This window comes from Hyla sarda, chromosome 8, assembly GCF_029499605.1.
Source record: "Hyla sarda isolate aHylSar1 chromosome 8, aHylSar1.hap1, whole genome shotgun sequence".
In the NCBI taxonomy this organism is placed as follows: Eukaryota; Metazoa; Chordata; class Amphibia; order Anura; family Hylidae; genus Hyla; species Hyla sarda.
In genome coordinates, this window is record NC_079196.1 from 186,778,121 (window position 1) to 186,802,164 (window position 24,044).

The 24,044-nt window shown below is 43.6% G+C and overlaps 1 protein-coding gene across 7 annotated transcripts in view; it reads right to left on the minus strand.

Annotated features, from left to right (window-relative positions):
• Window positions 1–9,693: 9,693 nt before the first annotated feature.
• The window catches only part of BAIAP2L1 (BAR/IMD domain containing adaptor protein 2 like 1), a 134,670-nt gene continuing 120,319 nt past the window's right edge, over window positions 9,694–24,044 (minus strand). For 5 of the 7 annotated variants that reach the window (XM_056534445.1, XM_056534442.1, XM_056534446.1 and 2 more), the window contains 6 exons: window positions 23,204–23,351; window positions 21,858–22,065; window positions 20,702–20,773; window positions 20,086–20,275; window positions 15,304–15,344; window positions 9,694–12,406 (listed from right to left, as the gene is read on the minus strand). In XM_056534445.1, the coding sequence (XP_056390420.1) occupies window positions 12,331–12,406; window positions 15,304–15,344; window positions 20,086–20,275; window positions 20,702–20,773; window positions 21,858–22,065; window positions 23,204–23,351 (735 nt within the window). In that variant the 3' untranslated portion in view covers window positions 9,694–12,330. The remainder of the gene's footprint in view (window positions 12,407–15,303; window positions 15,345–20,085; window positions 20,276–20,701; window positions 20,774–21,857; window positions 22,066–23,203; window positions 23,352–24,044) is intronic. The other 2 variants (XM_056534443.1, XM_056534441.1) reach the window with 2 other exon arrangements.

The following is a 24,044-nucleotide window of genomic DNA, read 5'->3' on the forward strand; positions in this document are numbered from 1 at the left end:
TTCAGGGTGGTCCTAGTGCCGGCATGCTCTGCCGGCGCTCTGCTGTCCGGGGAATGTCCGTGCGGAGATTTTCCACTCAGAAATATTCCCGTGCGAACATAGAGATCTAGTATATGCTCTGGAGAAATAAGGTGCAGCTCAGGCAGGGATCAGGGAGAGTGAGGGATGGGAGAGGAAAAGTGTTGGTAACCAGTGCAATTTTTTTTGTAGTAAAGCACAGTATCAGCTGTTAAAGGGTTAATATTTCCAGATATCAGACTCCCACCATTATAATGTGATGCCTAGCAACATCCCATGCCTTTAAAGGGGTACTCCATCCCTAGATATCTTATCCCCTAACCAAAGGATAGGGGATATAATGTTGGATTGTGGGGGGGGGGGGGGGGGGGGGGGGCAGCCGCTGGGACTCCCCTAATCTCCAGCCAGCACCATGGTGTCATGATGAACAATTATGTTCAAATTATGCTGGGTTTGGGTGACCGTGGTCATCAAGTCACGCCACACCCCCTCCATTCATGCCTATGGGAGGGGGTGTGACGAGTGACTACAGCTGTCATGCCCCCTCCCATAGCCATGAATGGAGGGGGTGTGGCGTGATGTCACATCCACGGCTGCCTGAACCTGGTGTTATTACAATAAATGTTCAAAACGCTGAGCGGGCTGCCGCTAGATTTCCCATCCACTAATATATTAATACATAACTTTGTTTTGTGCCTCAAAAAGAAGGGATTAAAAACTTGACTCACTACTCAATTGGTATGCTATATTTTCTATATAGAGGAAGAACTGTCGCCTCACTGGGAGTAGTGCATCGGACAGTGCGACTGCAGTCCACAATTGTCTCAGTTACTTATGAATAGTGAGTGATTTTAAAATCTACCCCATTATCCTGCCCAACGTTTAACCACTGCTGTGGCTTTCTCAAGGACAAGTGGGGTAATGGCGTGGATACGAGCCTAACAAGGGGTTTTAAAACCTCCCAATATGATGTCACTATTTCCTCTATGCAATCAGGTGAGGTCTGTACAAATCCTATAGGTTTCATTGGTCAAAATCAGATTGACAAGTAGATTTACCCATCCCCTACTAGTAAACTGCTCCAATCAATTTTTCCCAGGATGCACTTCATCCTTTCTTGACAAGTACAACAGCCAATCAGGTTCCAACTCGTCCCAATCTGAGACCCGATTGGCAGTCATGCCCGCAGCAGTCGCTGTGCGAGAAGAAAGAACCCCGGTCAGAGTAAAACCTCTACTGTGCACGCGTCCCCGATGACTTGTTGGGCATCAGACGCTGCGAATGTGTCTATAGCTGTGCCAGACTGCCGTGCGCACAGATTTAGTTTATTTACTGATTACTCAGTATGCACAAGCGCCATTATCGATAGGATATGAACATATGCCTGTTTAATTATCTCGGAGGTACCACTGTAGGGGATTCTTACTACCGTATTATAGATATCCATGCAAAGTTGTGACTTGCATCTGGGAAAAATAATCAATGCAGCTAATATCCCCATATCAATCTGATGAGATCTCACAAGTAACACATATTATTCCATGACATTCTTTATGATTCTTAATGGATAATAATAGAGTAGATTATATTAACCATTATCTCTCATTCATCTTATTGCTATATAACATGAAAAATGTTGTCCTATTAGAACATTATATTAACCAGTTAAGGACCAAGGACGTTCTGGAACGTCCCCGCACCCTGGGCTTTAAGGACCAAGGACGTTCCAGAACGTCCTGGTGTTTCTCCGGTCTCTGCCGCGTGCCGGGCAGAGATCAGAACGGCATTCCTGCTGAAATCCTTCAGCAGGCATGCCGTGCAAATGCCGAGGGGGGTCCCGGGACCCCCCCCATGTCGGCGACCGCAGAAAATCGCATGTCAATTCAGACATGCGATTTTCTCCTATTCCGGGCTGATTGGGTCTCTGGTGACCCGATCACCCAGAAAATTGTGATGATCTGACCTGTCAGTGACAGGCCCCAGCATCCTGCAGGGTAGGAGTGAAGTCGCAATGCTGCGATTTCCTCCTATCCCCTGCCATTGGTCAGAATTGATTCTGACCAATGGCATAGCAGGACAGTGGGTTGCCATGGCAACCCCCCTGTTCTGGCCACCCCTGGATGTCGAGGGGAACATGGGAAGAAGATGGAGGTCGGTACCTGCAGGAGAAGATGCCTGGAGACCCCAATCGTTGCTGGAGACTGCTGGATCCTGGGTCAGGTAGGGAAGCTACTGTGGGGGAGGGGGGAATTGAAAGTGAAAGTAAAGTGATCTTTACTGTGACAACCACTAGGAAGGCCAAACTGCAACTCCCAGCATGACCAGACAGCCAAAGACTGTCTGGGCATGCTGGGAGTTGTAGTTTTGCAACATCTTGAGGGTCACAGTTTGGAGACCACTGTTATATTGATGTCCAAACGGTAGCCCTCCAGATGTTGCCAAACTACAACTCTCAGCATGCCTAGACTGCCCAGGCATGCTGGGAGTTGTAGTTCTGTAACATCTGTCCCTTCAGATTTAGCAATTTTCATGACATTTTTGAAAATTGCTGCTCTACTTTGAAGCCCTCTAATTTTTCAAAAAGCAAAAATATGTCAATTTTTTTATGCCAACATAAAGTAGACATATTGTATTTGTGAATTAAAATAACATGTATTGGAAATATCCATTTTCCTTACAAGCAGAGAGCTTCAAAGTTAGAAAAATGCAAAATTTTCTAAATTTTCATTAAATTTTGGGATTTTTCACCAAAAAAGGATGTATTTGCAGAAAGTACATCGGCCACATGCATAGGATCCCTTAATAAGGGACTACAGCCATGTGATAGAAGACCCCTTCTGATAAAAAACTATGAACCAATTGTTCATGGAGATTCTTCCCACGACGATAAGTGATTGACGGTGATTTAGGGTGCGTTCACACGCTCTCTGTTTTTGCGGGTTTTCCGCAGCGTATTTGAAAGGGGCGGGCTCTTCTCGGCTCTCCATAGCAGATTGTCCGTGGCGGAATTTACACTGCGGAAAATCCACCGCAGTCCCTACTGACTTCAATGGGGCTTGCGGCGGATTTTCCGCAGCGTAAATTCTGCCGCGGACAATCTGCTATGGACAGCCCAGAAGAGCCCGCCCCTTTCTAATATGCTGCGGAAAACCCGCAAAAACAGAGAGCGTGTGAACGCACCCTAAGTGATGACATCTGTAAGATCTCAATAAAGGCCAATCAGTATGTGTAAAATGTGTACCTATACAACAAATTACTTTATTTTCGGATGAGGTTATCCATGAGCAATTCTTGTCTCGAAGTAGCCCTAGCTCTGGCATACGTTTTGTGTAAAACCTTGTTGGGATAGCGCCGTGCTGACAACAGTCTATACCGGAGATCACTTTCCCTCTGAAAATTAACTTCATCTGAGCAGTTTCCTTTGGCCCTTAAGTATTAGCTGGTTGGTATAACTCATTTTAGTGGTTTCAGGTGAAAGCTGTGCCAATTAAGAAAACTATTTGTCAAAGTAGGTTTACGGAAGATGTCAGTATGTACGTGACCTGAGTGATCCAAAGTTATAGTCAAATCCAAAAAATGTTAACTAAATTCTTGAATTTTTGAAGTGAAGTGCATGCCTACAGTGTTAGAATTGAGTACCTTAACAAATGATGGGAATTAGACTTTAGTGACATCCCAAAACATTAAAACATCATCAATAAGTCTCCCCCAAAATAAAACATGCGATGTGTTCTGTGAATGTTGGTCTGAAAAAACAATAGTATCTTCCCTCTACCCAAGAAAGAGGTTTTCATAATTTGGTGCACAGGGGTGCCCATAGCGGTGCCTTTTAACTGAAAATTAAATCCCAACTTGCAGTCAATGTACCTTGAGGGAACCTGATCTCCTGTAATTTGACCACTGCATCTTTTGTGTCTCTTATATATGATGGCAGAGTTAAAACAAATTGAGCCAAAAATTTATCAACATTAACTGTTCTTAGTGTGAGGTTTACCTTACATAAAACTTGTATAAAAAGCCCACAAATAGGCTGAAAGAAACCCCAACAAAACTTTTCTGTAAAACAAAAATGTACAAATGCTCCAAAAAGCATTAGAAAATTTAATTTGAGGCTCATTTTGCATATAAAACCACCATATTTATGAGTTTCAACATACATTGTGTAAACCATGGGTGTCAAACATGCGGCCCAGCAAATATATTCATTGCTCTGGTTACTTGGAGGCGGGCGGAGATAAAATAAAAAAGTCAGAGGCAGTCCAGGAGCGGTTGAAGGATGGTGGAGGCGGTCCATGAGAAGTTGGAGGCAGTCCAGTAGCTGACAAGCGGTCCAGGAGAGGATGGAGGCTGGCGGAGGAGGTCCCGGAGAAGTTGGATGTGGTCTAGGAGAGGATGGAGGTGTGCAGAGGTCAACGTCACGTCCTGATGTAAAGTCATCAGGCTCCGCCTTGAAGGAGTTCTGACACATGCTGCGGACAGTGCCATTGCTGCTATTGACGCAGGGCACCAGATTCACAAGGTATTAATGTTAATATTGTTGTTAGATTTTTTTTTTTTTTAAACCCCTTAAGGACCCAGCCCATTTTCACCTTAAGAACCTGGCCATTTTTTGCACATCTGACCACTGTCACTTTAAGCATTAATAACTCTGGGATGCTTTTACTTTTCATTCTGATTCCGAGATTTTTTCGTGACATATTCTACTTCATGCTAGTGGTAAATTTTTGTCCATACTTGCATCATTTCTTGGTGAAAAATTCCAAAACTTGATGACAAAATTTACAATTTTGCATTTTTATAACTTTGAAGCTCTCTGCTTGTAAGGAAAATAGACATTCCAAATAAATTATATATTGATTCACAAATACAATATGTCTACTTTATATTGTCATCATAAAGTTGACATGTTTTTACTTTTTGAAGACATCAGAGGGCTTCAAAGTTCAGCAGCAATTTTAAAATTTTTCACAAAATTTTCTAAATCTGAATTTATCAGTGACTAGTTCAGTTTTGAAGTGAACTGGTGTTTGACAGATCTTTGGAACAGTGGGCTGTGCAAATAAAAAATTCAATTTTTCATTTCCATGGACCACTGCTCCAAAAATCTGCCAGACACCTGTGAGGGGTAAATGCTCACTGCACCCCTTATTACATTACGTGAGGGGGGTAGTTTCCAAAATGGAGTCACATGTGGGGGAGTCCATTGTTCTGGCACTATGGGGGCTTTGTAAACACACGTGGCCTTCAATTCCGGACACATTTTCTCTTCAAAATCCCAAAGGCGCGCCTTCTCTTCTGAGCATTGTAGTGCACCCGCAGAGCACTTTCCATCCACATATGGGGTATTTTCTTAGGAAAAAAGCCCCCCAAAATTTGTAACCCCATTTCTTCTATTTTTCCTTGTGAAAATGAAAAATTTAGGGTAACACCAGCATTTTAGTGAAAATGTTTTTTTTTCATTTTCACATCCAACTTCAATGAAAATTCTTCAAACACCTGTAGGGTGTTATGGCTCGCTAAACCCCTTGTTACGTTCCGTGAGGGGTGTAGTTTCCAAAATGGTGTCACATGTGGATATTTCTTTTTTTGTGTTTATGTCATAACTGCTGTAAAATCAGCCACCCCTGTACAAATCACCAATTTAGGCCTCAAATGTACATGGTGCACTCTCACTCCTGAGCCTTGTTGTGCGCCCCCAGAGCATTTTATGCCCACATATGGGGTATTTCCGTACTCCGGAGAAATGGCGTTACAAATTTTGGGGGTCTTATTTTTGCTTTTACCTCTTGTGAAAATAAAAAGTATGGGGCAACCCCAGCATGTAAGTGTAATTTTTTTTATTTTTTTACACTAACAGGCTGGTGCAGCCCCCAACTCTTCCCTTTCATAAGGGGTAAAAGGAGAAAAAGCCCCCAAAATCTGTAGTGCAATTTCTCCCGAGTATGGAAATACCCCATATGTGGCCCTAAACTGTTTCCTTGATATACCACAGGGCTCTGAAGTGAGAGAGCGCCAGGCGCATTTGAGGACTACATTAGGGATTGCATTGGGGTGGACATAGGGGTATTCTACGCCAGTGATTCGCAAACAGGGTGCCTCCAGCTGTTGCTAAAGTCCCAGCATGCCTGGACAGTCAGTGGCTGTCCGGAAATGCTGGGAGTTGTTGTTTTGCAACAGCTGGAGGCTCCTTTTTGGAAACACTGCCGTACAATAAGTTTTTCATTTTTATTTGGGGGGGGGGGCAGTGTAAGGGGGTGTATATGTAGTGTTTTATCCTTTATTATGTGTTAGTGTAGTGTTTTTAGAGTTTGCGCTGCGGCGAAAAATTTGCCACAGCCCAAACTTGAAGCAGAAAACTCACTGTAAACCTGTCCGTGTGAATGTACTCTGTACATTCACATGGGGGGCAAACCTCCAGCTGTTTCAAAACTACAACTCCCAGCATGTACTTACAGACCGTGCATGCTGGGAGTTGCACTTTTGCTACAGCTGGGGGCACCCTGGTTGGAAAACCTTCAGTTAGGTTCTATAACCTAACTCAGTATTTTCCAACCAGTGTGACTCCAGCTGTTGCAAAACTAAAACTCCCAGCATGTACTGATCGCCGAAGGGCATGCTGGGAGATTTAGTTATGCAACAGCTGGAGGTACGCAACTACAACTCCCAGCATGCTGAGACAGCTGTTTGCGCATGCTGGGAGTTGTAGTTTTGCAAGACCTAGAGGGCCACAGTTTAGAGATCACTGCAAAGTGATCTTCAAACTGCAGCCCTCCAGCTGTTGCAAAACTACAAATCCCAGCATGCCCACACAGCAAACGGTTGTCAGGGTATGCTGGGAGTTGTAGTTTTGCAACATCTGAAGGGCTACAATTTAGAGACCACTGTATAGTGGTCTCAAACTGTAGCCCTCCAGATGTTGCTAGGCAACTCACCGGCTTCCGTAGGATCCAGTGAGCCAGCCACACGACATCGCCCGCAGCCTCCGGATGGTAAGTGGATCTTCTGCTGTCGGTCCCCTTTGGTTTCCCCGTTCTGCCCCGCCTATTGTGGGTGGGCAGAACGGGGAAACCGAATGTTAACCCCCCCGGTCCACTATTGGTCGTAGCTCCTTGACGACCAATATCAGGGATAGGAGGGGTGGCACCCCTGCTACCTCACTCCTATCCCTTCAGGGGGATCGTGGGTGTCTTGGACAACCGCGATCCCCCTTATATTCTGGGTCACCATAGACCCGTAATGACCCAGAATCGGAGTCGATCGCCAACATGGGGGGGGTCTGATGGGCATTTGCGCGGGGTGCCTGCTGATAGATATCAGCAGTCACCTCGGTCTGGTTCTCGCCCGGTGCATGGCGGGGACTGAAATTCCCACGGGCGTATGGATACGTCCTGGGTCCTTAAGTTTCAGGACCTGGCAAATCTTTCATCCACAAATGGAGTACACTGGATGCGTTTCGGGGTGTCCTACACCCCTTTTTCAACAGGTTGAAAAAGGGGTGTTTTTATTGTTTTGTTTACCTCAAACACGATTCTCTATATATTTCTATCCATATACACATTTATCATCTTATATTGTGGTACCTAGAGGAGTCGTCTGTCGCGACTCAGACCCTCCAGCGCTTCCGGACAAAAAACAGGTGGGTGCCGCATGCAATACTGCGGGGGTCCCCAGCGGCGAGATCAGACATCTTATCCCCTATCCTTTGGATAGGGGATTAGATGTCTAGGGTGGGAGTACCCCTTTAAAGGCTAAACTGAAAATGGATTAAAGGGGTATTCTGGCCATAGACATCTTAGCCACTCTATGCAAAGGATAGGGAATAAGATATCTGATCGCGGGGGGCCCGCCACTGGGACCCAGTGATCTCCGTGCAGCACCCACATTCTACAGCAGTCACGTCCCCTCCCATAGACATGAATGGAGGGGGTGTGGTGTGACATCACGTCTAAAGTTCTGGAAACACAGAGGTTTCCGAGACTGGAGCAGCAGCCCGGCACAGAATGCGAGTGCTGAACAGAGATCGCGGGGGGTCCCAGCAGCGGGCCGCCCTATCCTTTGGATAGGGGATAAGATGTCTATGGCCAGAATACCCCTTTAACTTTGAAGGAAATCTCTTATTGATTACTGTCTGCAACCACTATGCAGAATTAGGTATCTCTATGGTAACAGACTACAGATGAACCATGTGTAGTCTACCCTCTCTCATCTGTTCTAGATTTCTTGGTAACCTACTGAAAGCATGTGCATATTCTTCAAATACTTATGTTTTTCTGTAGAACAAGGAATAAATGTTGCTCACTGTCCAAAGCGACCACGAATAGGAAACATCCTGTGATTTACAGCAGTCACAAACCAGACACCCCCAGGACAGACCGGATGTGACGATCCCAGAAGACTGAAGTGCAGCTGTCAATGAACATACACAATCATCACTTTTATAAGAGAATATTTATTTGTCTTAAAGATCTTACAACTTTCTGAAATCATTCAAAGAAATACATATTCCTTTTATGAAGTCACAGTTTTATGCATATACATATATATAGATTTTATATAAAGGCATTTACTCTCATCATTAACATTACAATCAAAATAACTTAACCAACTCATTGCCAAATGTGGAAGCATTAGAACACAGAGAAGTAAGTGTATACAAAAGTAGTCTGCAAGCCGCAGATGGTCAGGGCATGCTGGGAGTTGTAGTCTCAACAAATGCCAGAGAACTTCAGGTAGCAGACTACGGATGACAGTAACATTCTTGAATGTGGATATGAATAATATTATAATAACGGAGAAAATGAATACATACAGATGAAAAAAAAATCACACTTAGCAGATAGTAAGATACAGCTATATATATCTTAGCAGTATATATGTATTTGGTTTGGACAAATGATTCATTGACTAAACTTCTTCCTCAATATGAACAATAAGTGAATCACTCAGGGTGACCAAAAGACTTCTGACAGGATCAAATTGTTCAGTCATTATTTCTATACCAAGAATCCATTGATTTTAGTGGATTTTGGCAGTTCTGCACCACCTGTGTCCACTGAATGAAATGGATATCCATTAACATCAATTAGTGGTCCATGCCAGACAACCTCTTTAACGGGGTTAATAAAGCGTGGCCTAGACCCTATAGGAGAACAGGAAACAAAACAATGTCACCCATGGATTCTTGCTATAATTTTATAATATTGCATAGATTTCCTTTTTTTGCATAAGTTCACCCTTATGTATTTTCATTCATACTACATATTTTCTTGAGCAGAATTCTGCTTGGAATATACGGTACAGCAGCCTCCTATTCTTCTCAATAGGATTCTGCTGCACCATTTAGAAGTTCCGGGTCCCACACCCAAACATGTTCAATCTTTCGGCAAAATTCGCTCTGAAATGCATTGTAACGGCACATTTCAGAGCGATCAAGATGGAATCTCTGCCCTTAAAGAGGTTGTCCAGCGAAAGAAAATCTGTGTATAGCGTCAAAAAGTCTAATAAAGCAACTAACTAATGTAATATTATAAGCCATACCTCACAGATTTGTCCATTACCTCAGCTGTTTTCCTTGTAAACTGTGATCTCAAGTTCTGAAAGCAGAGCTCTGTCCCTCCACCCCCTCCCCTCCTGTCAACATGAGAGAAGACCAGTGATGTGAAGGGGGGGGGGGGGGGGGCTGATATTACTGCACATTAGATTTATTACTCATTAGATAAGACAGCAGTGAATTTGCTCTAACAGACCATCTCAACTAATGAGTCAGAAATCTGAAAAGCAGTAATACCAGCTCCCCACTTCACATCACTGGTCTCCTCCCATCAAAGCAGGAGATGAAAGGAGAGGAGGGACGGAGCAGACGGCTTTCAGAGTGTGACGTGACCGTTTACAAGAGAAACAGTGGATATGGAGAATTCCTGCATCATATTAGTAAGTTGTTTTATTTCACATTTTAACACCACACCCTTTTTTTTTTTTTTGCCAGACAACGCCTTTAAATACCACCACAATTTATATATCCATTATATGAAGCTGTAAAGTCGAGTATGTTCTGCAAACAATATGTAAAGTTCCTGAGTTATAGCATGCCTATTAGTCCAGTCACATAAAGAGCTGCATTCACAATTCTGATGGTTTCTATGTAACCTTTTGCCAAATGCATTTAGGGGGAAGGGGTTTCTTTACTTTAGACTTCATTTAAATAGGTGCATGATTTGGACAACCCTTACTTGTTAGAAATGGTCACTTGACAATAAGGCGACTGCAAAGGTGTCACCCTGCTGCAATCCTTAACAATTTGTAGGAAAAACCTGGAAGAAAGTATTCAGTATTTCTGCAGCGTCACCGGGGGGTGGGGTGGGGGCAAAGCATTATACAGTGTTTCTTCAACTTAAAGGGGTACTCCTCCTCTATACATGTTATCCTCTATCCAAAGTATAGGGGATAAGAGGTCTGATCACGGGAGGGCGGCCGCGGGCTAATGGAAGTCTGGGGCACCTGCATTCATGTCTAGTACACAGCCGTCCTCCCATAGAAGTGAATGGAGGGGGCTCGGCGGCTGTGTTCGCCAGTCATCCGGCACTACATGGAGTTCACTCCTTGCACCAGATGACTGGGTTGCCACGGCAGAGATCGCGGGGGTCCCCAGCGATCAGACATGTTATTCCCTTTGGATAGGGAATACCATGTCTAGCAGCGGAGTACCCCTTTAATGGGTTCAATGTGTATTGCAGGACAAGACGGGTCCTCCAGAGCAAGGGACTTTTTATTTTTATATTTTAAACTTCGTATATAAAAAATGTAGATCACTGCAGAATACAGTGCAAAACAGATTCTTTTTTTTTACCCAACTACCTAGTCCAGTGTTTCCCAACCAATGTGCCCCCAGCTGTTGCAAAACTACAGCTCCCAGTATGCACTGACAAGTGCTTGTAGTTTCGCAACTGCTGGTCAGGAAACACTGACCTAGTCTAAAAAAAGCTAAAATGGAGCAGGGGAGCTCAGTGCATTATGAGTATTATACAGAGTGCACGCATGGGGTGGGCAAAGCAGGAAGTCTGTGCGGTGCAGCTTCAGCCAGTAGAGGGCATCATTTTGGAATATCTCCTGTACAAATGAATAGCGAGATCTATTTGGTCACCAAATGTGGTGTTAGGGATCTATAACGTATAGCAGCTTGACAACTTGCATTTGAGGCATCATAGTACATTACCTGACCCTAGTATGAGGGTGTCCAAGCTGAGACTCTCCAGCAGTTGCAAAACTACAACTCCCAGCATGCCTGGACAGCCAATGGCTGTCCACGCATGCTGGGAATTGTAGTTTTGCAACAGCTGGAGGGCCGCAGGTTGGACACCATAGCCCTAGTAGCTCTATAATAATAGCTATGGAAAGATGCCTGGAGTTTTACTTTGTGCCTGGTAAAATGACACTTTTTAGAATCCGAATCAATAGTATTTGCCATGTGTAGACACTGAACCAGCAGGGGGTTACTGTAATATGTCAATGAAAGTAAAAGCTAAATATTTGCATCATGACAGATATTAATTGCAGAATGCTTGCCAAAAGTAAATCTATGCTTAAAGATAAGGGGGGGAGATTTATCGAAACCTGTCCAGAGGAAAAATTGCCCAGTTGCCCATAGAAACCAATCAGATCGCTTCTTTCCTTTTTTTTTTTTTTTTTTTAACAAGGCCTCTGCAAAATTAAAGAAGCGATCTGATTGGTTGCTCTGGGCAACTTTTCCTTTGCACAGGTTTTGATAAATCTCCTCCAAGGTCCCCACATAAGCCCAGTTTCTTAAAGGGGTACTCTGCTGCTCAGCGTTTGGAACAAAATGTTCCGAATGCTTAGAGGCAGCAGCTTGTGACGTCATGGCCCCGCCCCTCATGATTTCACACCCCGCCCCCTCCCGGCGCCAACTCTAAGCATTCAGAACATTTTGTTCCAAACGCTGAGCAGCGGAGTACCCCTGTAATGTGAATAAGTGCAAATGACGAAGACCCTATTTTATTTTACGGGCTTGAGGGGAAAAAAATATATATAGTTCTATATTTAACACAATAAATTATTCCTGCTCAGAAACACAGGCAACAGTTACAGGAAATACGAATCATCAATCCAAGATGGCGCTTCTGTGTATCCAGTTGCTTCTTGTAGACTTTTTCCCTGGATGTTGCAGACAAAATCATTTCAAAAATCAGAACGAAAATGGAGAAAAAACAAACAAAACAAAAAAAAACATTATTTTACATAATAGAAGATAGAAAAACAAAAAGAAAAAAACTTAAAAATTAAATTAATGGACTCTGTTCATCGAATAACTGGTGCCGATCGGTCGTTTGTTACGGTGGGGCGGAGCTTGACTGTAGCAAATGGGTTTTCACCACTACAAAAGAAGAAAATATTTTATTTTAGAAAACAAACAAAACAATATGAAGACGAAGGGGCGATTTAGCTAGAGGTAGAGTAGGTATGTGCCTAAAGGTGGGCCTGGGGGGAAGGCGTCTGCTGAAGTTTACATAAACAGTGGGTAGTACTGAGGCAATACACTCAGGGAGAGACAAAGGAAAGGAATGAAGGGGTGGGTCCTATAATTATGAGTCCTATCCACAAGATAGAGAGTAAGCGTATGATTGTGGAGTGGGTTAAATGTTAACCCCCCCACCCCCAAATTGCAATATTGAGAATGTCAACCTGCCATCGGAGGGGAGGTCATGCGTGGACACCCCTACTCCATTTATTGCCTATTAGACCCCTCATAATCATGCAATTATCCCCTATCAAGGGTAAATTCTACATTTGAAACAACACATTTAACCCTTTAAGGACGCAGGACGTAAATGTACGTCCTGGTGCGGTGGTACTTAACGCACCAGGACGTACATTTACGTCCTGTGCATAACCGCGGGCATTGGAGCGATGCCCGTGTCATGCGCGGCTGATCCCGGCTGCTGATCTCAGCCAGGTACCCGCTGGCAATGGCCAACGCCCGCGATCTCGCGGGCGTCCGCCATTAACCCCTCAGGTGCAGGGATCAATACAGATCCCGGCATCTGCGGCAGTGCTCGATTTCAATGAATGATCGGATCGCCCACAGCGCTGCTGCGGGGATCCGATCATTCAGAACGCCGCACGGAGATCCCCTCACCTTCCTCCTTCCGGCGTCTTCTGCTCTGGTCTGTGATCGAGCAGACCAGAACAGAAGATGACCGATAACACTGATCTGTTCTATGTCCCATACATAGAACAGATCAGTATTAACAATCATGGTATTGCAATGAATAGTCTCCTATGGGGACTATTCAAGTGTAAAAAAAAATTTAAAAAAATGTAAAAGTAAAAAAAAAAAGTGAAAAATCCCCTCCCCCCAATAAAAAAGTAAAACGTCCGTTTTTTTCCTATTTTACCCCCAAAAACCGTAAAAAATAAATTTAATAGACCTATTTGGTATCGCCGCGTGCGTAAATGTCCGAACTATTAAAATAAAAGGTTTATGATCCCGTACGGTGAACGGCGTGAACGTAAATAAAATAAAAGTCCAAAATTGCTACTTTTTTAATACATTTTATAAAAAAAAAAAATTATAAAAAATGTATTAAAAGTTTTTTATATGCAAATGTGGTATCAAAAAAAAAGTACAGATCATGGCGCAAAAAATGAGCCCTCATACCGCCGCTTATACGGAAAAATAAAAAAGTTAGAGGTCATCAAAATAAAGGGATTATAAATGTACTAATTTGGTTAAAAAGTTTGTGATTTTTTTTAAGCGCAACAATAATAGAAAAGTATGTAATAATGGGTATCATTTTAATCGTATTGACCCTCAGAATAAAGAACACACATCATTTTTACCGTAAATTGTACGGCGTGAAAACGAAACCTTCCAAAATTTGCAAAATTGCGTTTTTCTTTTTAATTTCCCCACAAAAATAGTGTTTTTTGGTTGCGCCATACATTTTATGATATAATGAGTGATGTCATTACAAAGGACAACTGGTCGTGCAAAAAACAAGCCCTCATACTAGTCTGTGGATGAAAATATAAAAGAGTTATGATTTTTAGAAGGCGAGGAGGAAAAAAATGAAAACTTAAAAATTTAATTGTCCGAGTCCTTAAGGCCAAAATGGGCTGAGTCCTTAAGGGGTTAAAGGGGTACTCTCATGGAAAACTTTTTTTTTTTAATCAACTGGTGCCAGAAAGTTAAACAGATTTGTAAATCACTTCTATTAAAAAAATCTTAATCTTTCCAGTACTTTTTAGTGGCTGTATACTAAAGAGAAATCCAAAAAAGAAATACATTTCCTCTGATGTCATGACCATTTTAGGAACTGTCCAGAGCTGGAGAAACTCCCCATAGCAAACATATGCTGCTCCGGACAGTTCCTAAAATGGACAGCAGAGGTCAGCAGAGAGCACTGTGGTCAGGACATCAGAGGAAATGCATTTCTTTTTTGGATCTCTCTTTAGTATACAGCCCCTAAAATGTACTGGAAGGATTAAGATTTTTTTAATAGAAGTGATTCACAAATCTGTTTAACTTTCTGGCACCAGTTGATTTAAAAAAATAAAAAATAAAAAAGTTTTCCACGGGAGTACCCCTTTAAGCATAAGTAACATTTTTCAAACAAGTTTTACACTTTTCTCATGTGGAGTGCACCTCAGCCAGATGTAAAGATTTGTGTATCAACTCCTATGCTTCATTCCTGTAGAACGGATGGGTTTTATTTAAAAGCATACATCCAATAACGTGTTTTGGAGGTTAAAACTTTCTTCATCCAATTACCAATCTGATGAAGGATTTAAAGGGGTACTCCGCCCCTAGACATGTTATCCCCTATCCAAAGGATAGTGGATCACATGTCTGATCGTGAGGAGTCTGGCCTCTGGGATTCCCTGCGATCTCCGGGCTGGCACTGTGGTGTTACAGCCACGGAAGCCTGGGTCCCCCTGTATTCATGTCTATGGGAGGGGGTGTGATGGCTAGTACACAGTTTCCACGCCTCCTCCCATAGACATAAATGAAGGGGCATGGCGGAAGTGATCCCCAGTCATCCGGCACGGAGCGGAGTTCACTACATGCACTGGATGACTGGGGTGCTGCAGCAGGGATCACCAGGTCCAGCCGCTGGGGGACCCCCGTTATCAGACATGTTATCCCCTATGCTTTTAACCTCCCAAAAACGTATGAAAAAAACCCCAGTGTGATTCATTACATCAAGTTCCATTATGTGTGTTTATCTATGTATCTTCATATTGATTGTAAAACAAACCGTAATGACCTACCTTAAGAATGGATGTTTCATAACCCCATTTGGTGTTGTTTTCTGTTAAAAGTAAAAAGGGGAAAAAAAAAAAAATCAGTCATCAACTGTATATAATCCTACAATAAAAATAATACAGAATTATCTAGTGGAATACAATGTACTGCAAAGGCTTAAAGGGGAACTATCGTGGAATTTTTATTTTTTATTTATTTTTAATCAACTGGTGCCAGAAAGTTAAACATATTTGTAAATCACTTCTATTAAACAATCTTAATCCTTCCAGTACCTTATAGAGGCTGTATACTAAATAGAAATCCAAAAAAGAAATGTATTTCCTCTGATGTCATGACCACAGTGCTCTCTGCTGACCTCTGCTGTCCATTTTAGGAACTGTCCAGAGCAGCATATGTTTGCTATGGGAATTTTCTCCAACTCTGGACAGTTCCTGAAATGGACAGCAGAGGTCAGCAGAGAGCACTGTGGTCATGACATCAGAGGAAATGCATTTCTTTTTTGGATTTCTCTTTAGTATACAGCCCCCAAAAAGTACTGGAAGGATTAAGATTTTTTAATAGAAGTGATTTACAAATCTGTTTAACTTTCTGACACCAGTTGATTTAAAAAAAAAAAAAAAGTTTTCCATGGGAGTACCCCTTTAAGTAATGTAATTTGCAATAATCAGAAGTGGCCACTAGATGTCACCAGTATATCACTGCAGATACAACCTACCAAATGAGATAATGAAAAGTTCTACCTTCAAAACTAATTAAATCAGTGCGCTTGGTAAATGCCTGGTCATATAACTGAGGGGGGCCCTTACTTTCTTAGCAGTTGCACATTCAGGATAGCCAAGCTTGTATTAAAATCTGGCTTTTCCTTAATTCGGAGCCAGTGTTACAATCTGCAGCTTCTGTTATCTAAGACCAAAGGTGGGTTCCAGAAACTAATGTTAGGGTCAAAGTACAAGGGAAATCAGCAGTGACACGTGTGCAGAATTCCTTATGTAACCCCTTGCCCTGTATGGGATAACTGTGGCCCATTAGGTGGTCCAGGTATACAGAACTTTCCTGAAGCTTGGGCTTCTAACTAAACCAGTGGTCTTCAACCTGCGGACCTCCAGATGTTGCAAAACTACAACTCCCAGAATGCCCGGACAGCCGTTGGCTGTCCGGGCATGCTGGGAGTTGTAGTTTTGCAACATCTGGAGGTCCGCAGGTTGGAGACCACTGAACTATCAAGACATGAGATATCACAACCACAGTCCTTGCATTGTACACTGTGGTGTAGTCCTCAATTACCAAACAATGTCCTACATTACAACCCTGAAATGCAGTGATCTAGGTCAGGGGTCCTAAAACTACGGCCCGCGGGCCACATGCGGCCCACCGAGCGCATTTACGTGGCCCGCCGGGTGTTTTTGCCTCGGGACATCCCTGTGTTCCAAAAGATGCTTTCGGAACACAGGGACGCCTGTTAAGTCCCTGCGGCCCCGCGTTTACTTTACAAAATGCAGGGACCGCTGGGAGCTAGCGCATGCAGGGGCGTCACTGACGTCCCATGCGTGCGCCTATGGCAACGGAGCGCGGAGGAGCGGAGAAGAAGCAGGAAGCAAGAAGGACGCACGCTGGCAGTTGGTAAGTGTTTACCAGCAGCGCGTCAGCTTCGGTGTTCCACCCTAATGTGGGGGAACTGTCCTGCCCACTCTAATGTGGGGGAACTGTCTTGCCCACCCTAATGTGGGGGAACTGTCCTGCCCACCCTAATGTGGGGGAACTGTCCTGCCCACCCTAATGTGGGGGAACTGTCCTGCCCACCCTAATGTGGGGGAACTGTCCTGCCCACCCTAATGTGGGGGAACTGTCCTGCCCACCCTAATGTGGGGGAACTGTCCTGCCCACCCTAATGTGGGGGAACTGTCCTAACAACCCTAATGTGAAGGAACTACAACCTTATGTGGGGGGGGGATCTATACTGCCAACCTAATGTGGGGGGAACTATGCTGCGTACTTAAAGGGGTAGTCCACTAATAAGATATATAAGTGTGCATAGGAATCTGTTCATGTTTTTTTGTTTTTTATATCTGTAGTCCGGCCCTCCAACGGTCTGAGGGACCGTGAACTGGCCTCCGTTTAAAAAGTTTGAGGACCCCTGATCTAGGTGGTCAGTCATATAACCCTCAGGATTCTCCAAAACCCCCAATGTCACCATTAAGTGGTATAATCTGAACCTTGACATTCCTACAAGCCTCCAGGTTATGCTGCCATCTGCCTCTAGACATGTGTTATTCTGAGAATGTCTTATGTATTCCTTATAGAACAGTTCTCCAATTGCTTTTTACACAAAGATATATTTCCATCAGCAGCGTTCTTCTTCACTGGTCCTGCGTAACCAAGTGCTCTTGGCATTGACAATCAAGGGCACGCTGACCTCGCCCAACACCGACAAAACACAAGAACAATGCTAGGGCTGCAATGTCGTCTTCAGTCCCTCACAGAACACAATACATGCTGAGCATTACAGTAATGTATTATTGCAGGATTTCAGATATTGCTATGTCTGTGCTACCAAAAACAGCCAAAAATATTAACCGGATCATATCCAGATGTATAGAGAAGAGAGGAAATGATCTCTCAAATACTAAACAGCATTAACATGACTGCAAACTGAACTGAAAAGATGTGTAACCACATTGGACGTATGTAAAAGCAGGTTAGATATATATCAACATACATATACATACTAGGGGTGTAAGAAAAAAATCGATTCACTCGATTGTCGCAATTTTTCATTTGGCGATACTGTATCGATTCAAAATATTTTTGAATCGATCTTTTTAGGGATGTGGAATTCGTATCTCCCGACGCCCGGGACATGCAGTTCCGGGTGCCGAGCAGGTGAATTTTTCCGGCTTGTGCAAGCAAGGCCGGACCTGACAAGAGCGGCGGCGCTCTGGGTGAATGGAGCGGGCTCCCGACTCGTGCCCGCTCCGTAATCTGTGGCTCCCGGCTGATTTCAGTAGCCAGGGGCTGCCGCTAATAGCCAGCATGTGGAGCTCAGCAGTCTGAATGGAGCGGGCTCCGGACTCCTGCCCGCTCCATACTCTGCAGCCCCCAGCTGTTTTCAGTAGCCGGGGGCCGCCGCTAATAGCCAGCATGCGGCGATCGCCGTGGCTGGCTATTAACCCTTTAGATCGCTGCTGTCAAAGCTGACAGCTGTGTCTAAAGACCTATGAATGCTCCCAGGAGGGCTAGTGGGGTGGATCGATCCCCCCCCCGAAGCACGATCGTGGGCAGGCGATACACTGTGGAGGTGGCCGGAGGGCTTACCTCTGCTTACTGCTGTCCGGCTCTGTCATTGATAGAGCCTGGCTGGACTAGGCTCTATCAATGGATCACAGAGCAATGGAGTTCAATAGAACTCTATTCATTTGTCTGAGGAATCTAATGATTCCTCCTAAATGTCTAATAAAGTGTATACATTTTTTTTTTTTATAAAAGTTTAAAATACACACATTAACCCCTTCCATATTAAAAGTTCTAATCACCCCCTATTCCTATGTAAAAACATGTAAACATAATAAAAATAAACATATCTGGTATCACTGCGTGAGTAAAAATAGCAATATATCATTTTTGAGACAGAATCGGGATAGATCGCAATATATCGTATCATCATATGTGTATTGCGATATGTATCGTATCGCTAGATTCTTGCCAATTCACACCTCTAATACATACAATACGATCTATGGCCTGTTCATCTAGAGTCTGAATTATATGAACCTTGAGGAAAAAATTTGCTTGATGCCATAATATTTGTTCAGGCGAATAACCCACGTCTTTTATAACTAGTATGTAAGATATGTGAGATAAGATATGATGTGTAAGAGAAGACATTATATATATATATATATATATATATATATATATATGATAATATATATCACCTCACCATGACTCCATTTGGCTGGAGTTCTCCTTTAAACTACAAAGAAAGCTTGTAATTATGCTGTGCTATTTAAAAAAATCAGTGTGGACCCTTTAAGAGAAATACGACACTAAGAAAAGCACAATGACAATGTCATTTTAGAACGTACCCAAACTTGCCCTGGACTGCCAGTTGCAGTGAAAGGAAAGGTCCCTATACAGATCACCCACTCTCCAAATGTCCCTGTCATTTAACAAAACTTGAAATGTTGCACAAACATGACAAAACCTGTGATCAATTTGGGTCTCGGTCCTGAGATCCCTTACGATGTGAAGCAAACCTTAAAGATTACCTGTCATCAAATCTGATTTTCTAAACTAACTCAGATTATATTGCCTAACTACTCCTAACACCCCTCTTTAAACATTTTCCGAGCTTTAAGAAGCTGTGTATCTTACCTTTCCCCTTACTGACATTGTGTGAGCTCCTGGCAGGAGAAAGTGGGTGCTCCCCAGCAGGCACAAGGTCACTGAAGCCTGCGAGAGCTGTGCCTCCCCATGCCCCGCACACACTTCCTGAGTTTGGTCTCCTGCCAGGCAGAGAGGAGACCAAACTAACAGTCAGGGAAAAGAACAGGGCCACCTAGTGGCCGTTTTTTCAATCACATTAAAAACATATACAAGGCTGAGAATTTTTACAGCAAGAAAATAGCAAAGTGTCTTATAATTGCATAAGGAACAATATATTAAAAGTTTAGTTTGGTGACAGGTACTCTTTCAAGTGCTAGTCATGTCCTAATCTGAATTTTTATACAATTCACATGACCATTACAATCCAGAATAGAGATAGAAAACATTATGCAGTGGCTGCTTACTGGTGATCCGTTACTTGCTGCGGGGGCAGGTTCTTTGGCAATAAATGGGCTGAAGGTAGCTTGTTCCCGCTCAAGGGATTCCCTAAATGAAGATGTCTCTAAGTAATCGGGTTCTGGAAGGAACATGTCACTTTTGTCAAGTAAATTGGCCGTACTGAGACTTCTCACCGGAGCGGGGCTGGGAGTGACACTGCAAGAGAACATAGACATGTTAGTCCTACCCTCCCCAAACACACTGTTCCCAATGGAGTCTGCCCTTTCACCCTCCCACTAAGCAGTGTTTGTGTTAAGCACTAAGCGTTGTCAACGATGCACAGCCATTATTTCCCCACTGTGCCAGCTGCTTCTGCGTTTCTATTCAACTGCCACAAAACCTGGCACATAGCCATGCCCTCAAGGTTTGCATGTTCTGGGTGTGTCCCAGGCTCTGATACATTGTCTGTGTATTTTTCAATGTCACACGAATGTTTTGGGCCATGCTTGTGGTTGTGTAAAACAACGCCATGCCTATTATTCTAAAAATACATAGCTTGAGCCGGGTCCATAAGCTAAGCAGTGGAACCGTTGTAACTCTCAAGAAAGGCAGGTACTACAGTTGGCATATTGTGGGCCCCACCTTGGCACTTGTGTAGGTTCTTTTCCGTTCTCTTCTAGTGGCCTGGTATATGACGAGGGGAACCACCCTTTGCTGGAAGCAGTAAGGGAAAAAAAATGAGTCAATAAATTGTGATATTTCTGAACTAGGAGAATGACCAAGTTATTAGATTTTAAATAAACATTCCCTATACCTATATGAGCAGAACATTTTCACATAAACACACCAGCATCCTCAGTATCCTGCAGAGGCTGGATTACCAAACTTATGAACCACCCGATGCACTTATTCCTCAGTCCACATGGGATCCTCATATAAGAGTGGATGTTGAGGTTACAAGGGTTTTTTGAGACTGAAACACTTCCGACCCATACTTAAGATAGGACATCAGTATTTGATCAGTCGTCTGACCTCCCCCAATATAAGGGGGGCATTCGTCTGTAGATGCACTTATGAATGACCCTGACGCTCATCACTGTAGCACCAGATACAGCCGTAAAGTTGACCTGCTTGACCTGGGTAAAGTATAAAGCAGTTGTAGCCTCTTCATTGGGTTGGTTAAACTCCCAATAATTAAACATCAGCCACCAAAAATGCCATTCAAATAGCTGATATTAAAGGAGTATACCCATCTGGGACACCGAACCGAGTGGACCATCTTCAGATCGAGGGCTCCTTGAAGTAACATAAAAAGAGTAGCACGTAGGACTATGTTGTTTGTGCAATTACCATTAAAGCCTATTGGAATTATGCAACACCTTCGGCTGTTTTCAGCTTCCTGACCACCTCCGGCATCCAAAACAGGATGGGGGGGGGCGGGACAAGAAGCCCTCGACCACAAGATAGGAGGGGGGCCCAGAGGTGGGACCCAATTCTGGCATATCCTGTTAATATGCCATAAATGTCCCAGATGGGTATACTCTTAACTATGGGGTAATATCAGCACTGTGGCACTGTCATTGTATTCTAAGCATTGTCTGTACCATTGGTATTATCTGCTATTAAGTGCCCTTCATATACTGAAACCCTAAAGTTGAAAAAAATTGTGGAATTCCCTTTCAGGAACATCCAAGCCAATGCGGAACCATGCTTATCTAGGACTTGCTGGATTTTCAGAATTTCGGGAAGATCAGAAGTGGTCCTAATAAACTCTTTATATTATGAATAAGCCACGTACAGTTTGGTAGTGTCATGCTCCCCATACAGCCAGCCATCCTTCTCCTCCGGTAGAAGCAAAGTGATGATATCTCCCTGCTGAAAGCTGAGCAGAGTCTTGCTGTTTCCGGTGTGTGGGAAAATGGTTCTGACTTTCGGTTTCTTCATGAGATTCAATCCTGTTGCGACCGACATGGATCGTGGCAGGACGCCCTCATCTGTGTTCTCTGCTGTCAACAAAGAATGGAGGCGCTGACACATCTTACATTCGTCATACATGTTATGTGCACAGTGCATATTCACTTAACAGATCGATAAAGAGGAAGTTATATATACAATTTTCAATATATTTATCTCTGCTTGATGTCAGTTAATAGAACCTTCATTGTTTGCTCTCAGTAGATATACATTTGTCCCGGTCATGAGATGACTGCTTGTTACCAACACGTGTAAAATGTAGAAAAGCGGTCTTAGAGGCGCTGCGCAAAACGTGGTCACAGATGGAAAGACTCGAGCCAGCACAGGACAATTATTATTTTATTTGACACAACGGACAACGCGTTTTGGCACACAGAGTGCCTTCCTCAGGTCCAAACATACAGTGCAAATTCTAGGGTGGATCAGATGCAAGATTGCACTGTGGGGAGGAAGGGAAAGGTGAATATGGAGAACATAGGGATCATACAGCCTGATCCCTATGTTCTCCATATTCACCTTTCCCTTCCTCCCCACAGTGCAATCTTGCATCTGATCCACCCTAGAATTTGCACTGTATGTTTGGACCTGAGGAAGGCACTCTGTGTGCCGAAACGCGTTGTCCGTTGTGTCAAATAAAATAATAATTGTCCTGTGCTGGCTCGAGTCTTTCCATCTTTGACCACGTTTTGCGCAGCACCTCTAAGACCGTTTTTCTCCATTTTACACGTGTTACTCAAACTGGCCCTTGCGCAAGGGTCTAGTCCCGGTCAGAGTGCGGCAGCCATTACCTATTAAAGCCATACTCCCACCGGTCCACTGCAAGTATTGATCCCAGGAAACCTGGGACCAAGGCTTACCTTCCGATCTGGTGAGTATATCGCTTAGGTGTGGTGGAGGGTGACACTAAGTCGGTATACGTAAACAGAGGGAGCGCCCCCTTTTTTCTTTTGCCCCTCTTTCCTACGTCTGCTTGTTATCAAGTGAACGAGCACCCATGATTTTCCAGTTCCCGAACTTTTTTCTTTGCAAACCTGGTTTTTCACACTATTCTTTTAATCACAACATCCTTTTAGTAAACCAAAGCTAAAGAACTACAGGGCCCAGCATGACTTTGACCAAGGTAGCTGCCCTTAACATAGGGTACTGTTACATCCTGGCATAGTCACTCACCTTGTGATGGTTTCAGTCTGTCGTAGGTTATCTTTGGAGCGACAGCTGGGTTGTTGAACATGTCAACCAGGGGACTCGTCTGTGCCCGACTTGGTGGTGCTGGAGGGGGCATCCTCAGGGTGTTCCTAGAGATGGATTCTCCTGCCATCTAGAAGTAATAAAAGAAATGTAAAAAGAAAAACACTTTTATGGGCAACGTCATTTACGTTGTATAGACAAGTAAAAAAGTTTTAATAGGTCGGGGTCTGAGTGCCTGGATCCCGACCGATCGCCGAGCTGGGAGAAGAGCACACTAAGGAGACAAACTTACAATATAAGTCTATAGGACTGTCTTGGTCAGCCATGCTTTTCTCTTAGCTCTATCTAGCGATTAGTCTAAACACTCAGACCTTGACTGATCAAAATTTTGACATGTCTTTAGGACATGCCAAAAGTCTTTTAAAGAGATACACACTGAGCTGTTGACAAAATTACTAGCGGCATCTATCCACACACCCACTTTGGCAAAAGGGGTTATCCAGGATTAGAAAAACAGAGATAATTTCTTTAAAAAATAGCGCCACATTTGTCCTCAGGTTCTATGTGTTATTGCAGCTCAGTCCCATTAAAGCTAATGGAGTCAAATTGTAATGCCACATACAACCTTAAAGGGGTACTCCACCCCTAGACATCGTATCCCCTATCCAAAGGATAGGGGATAAGATGTTAGATCACCGGGGTCCCGCTGCTGGGGACCTCAGGATCGCTGCTGCAGTACCCCGCTATCATTACTGCGCAGAGAGAGATCGCTCTGCACGTAATGACGGGCAATACAGGGGCCGGAGAATAGTTATGTCATGGC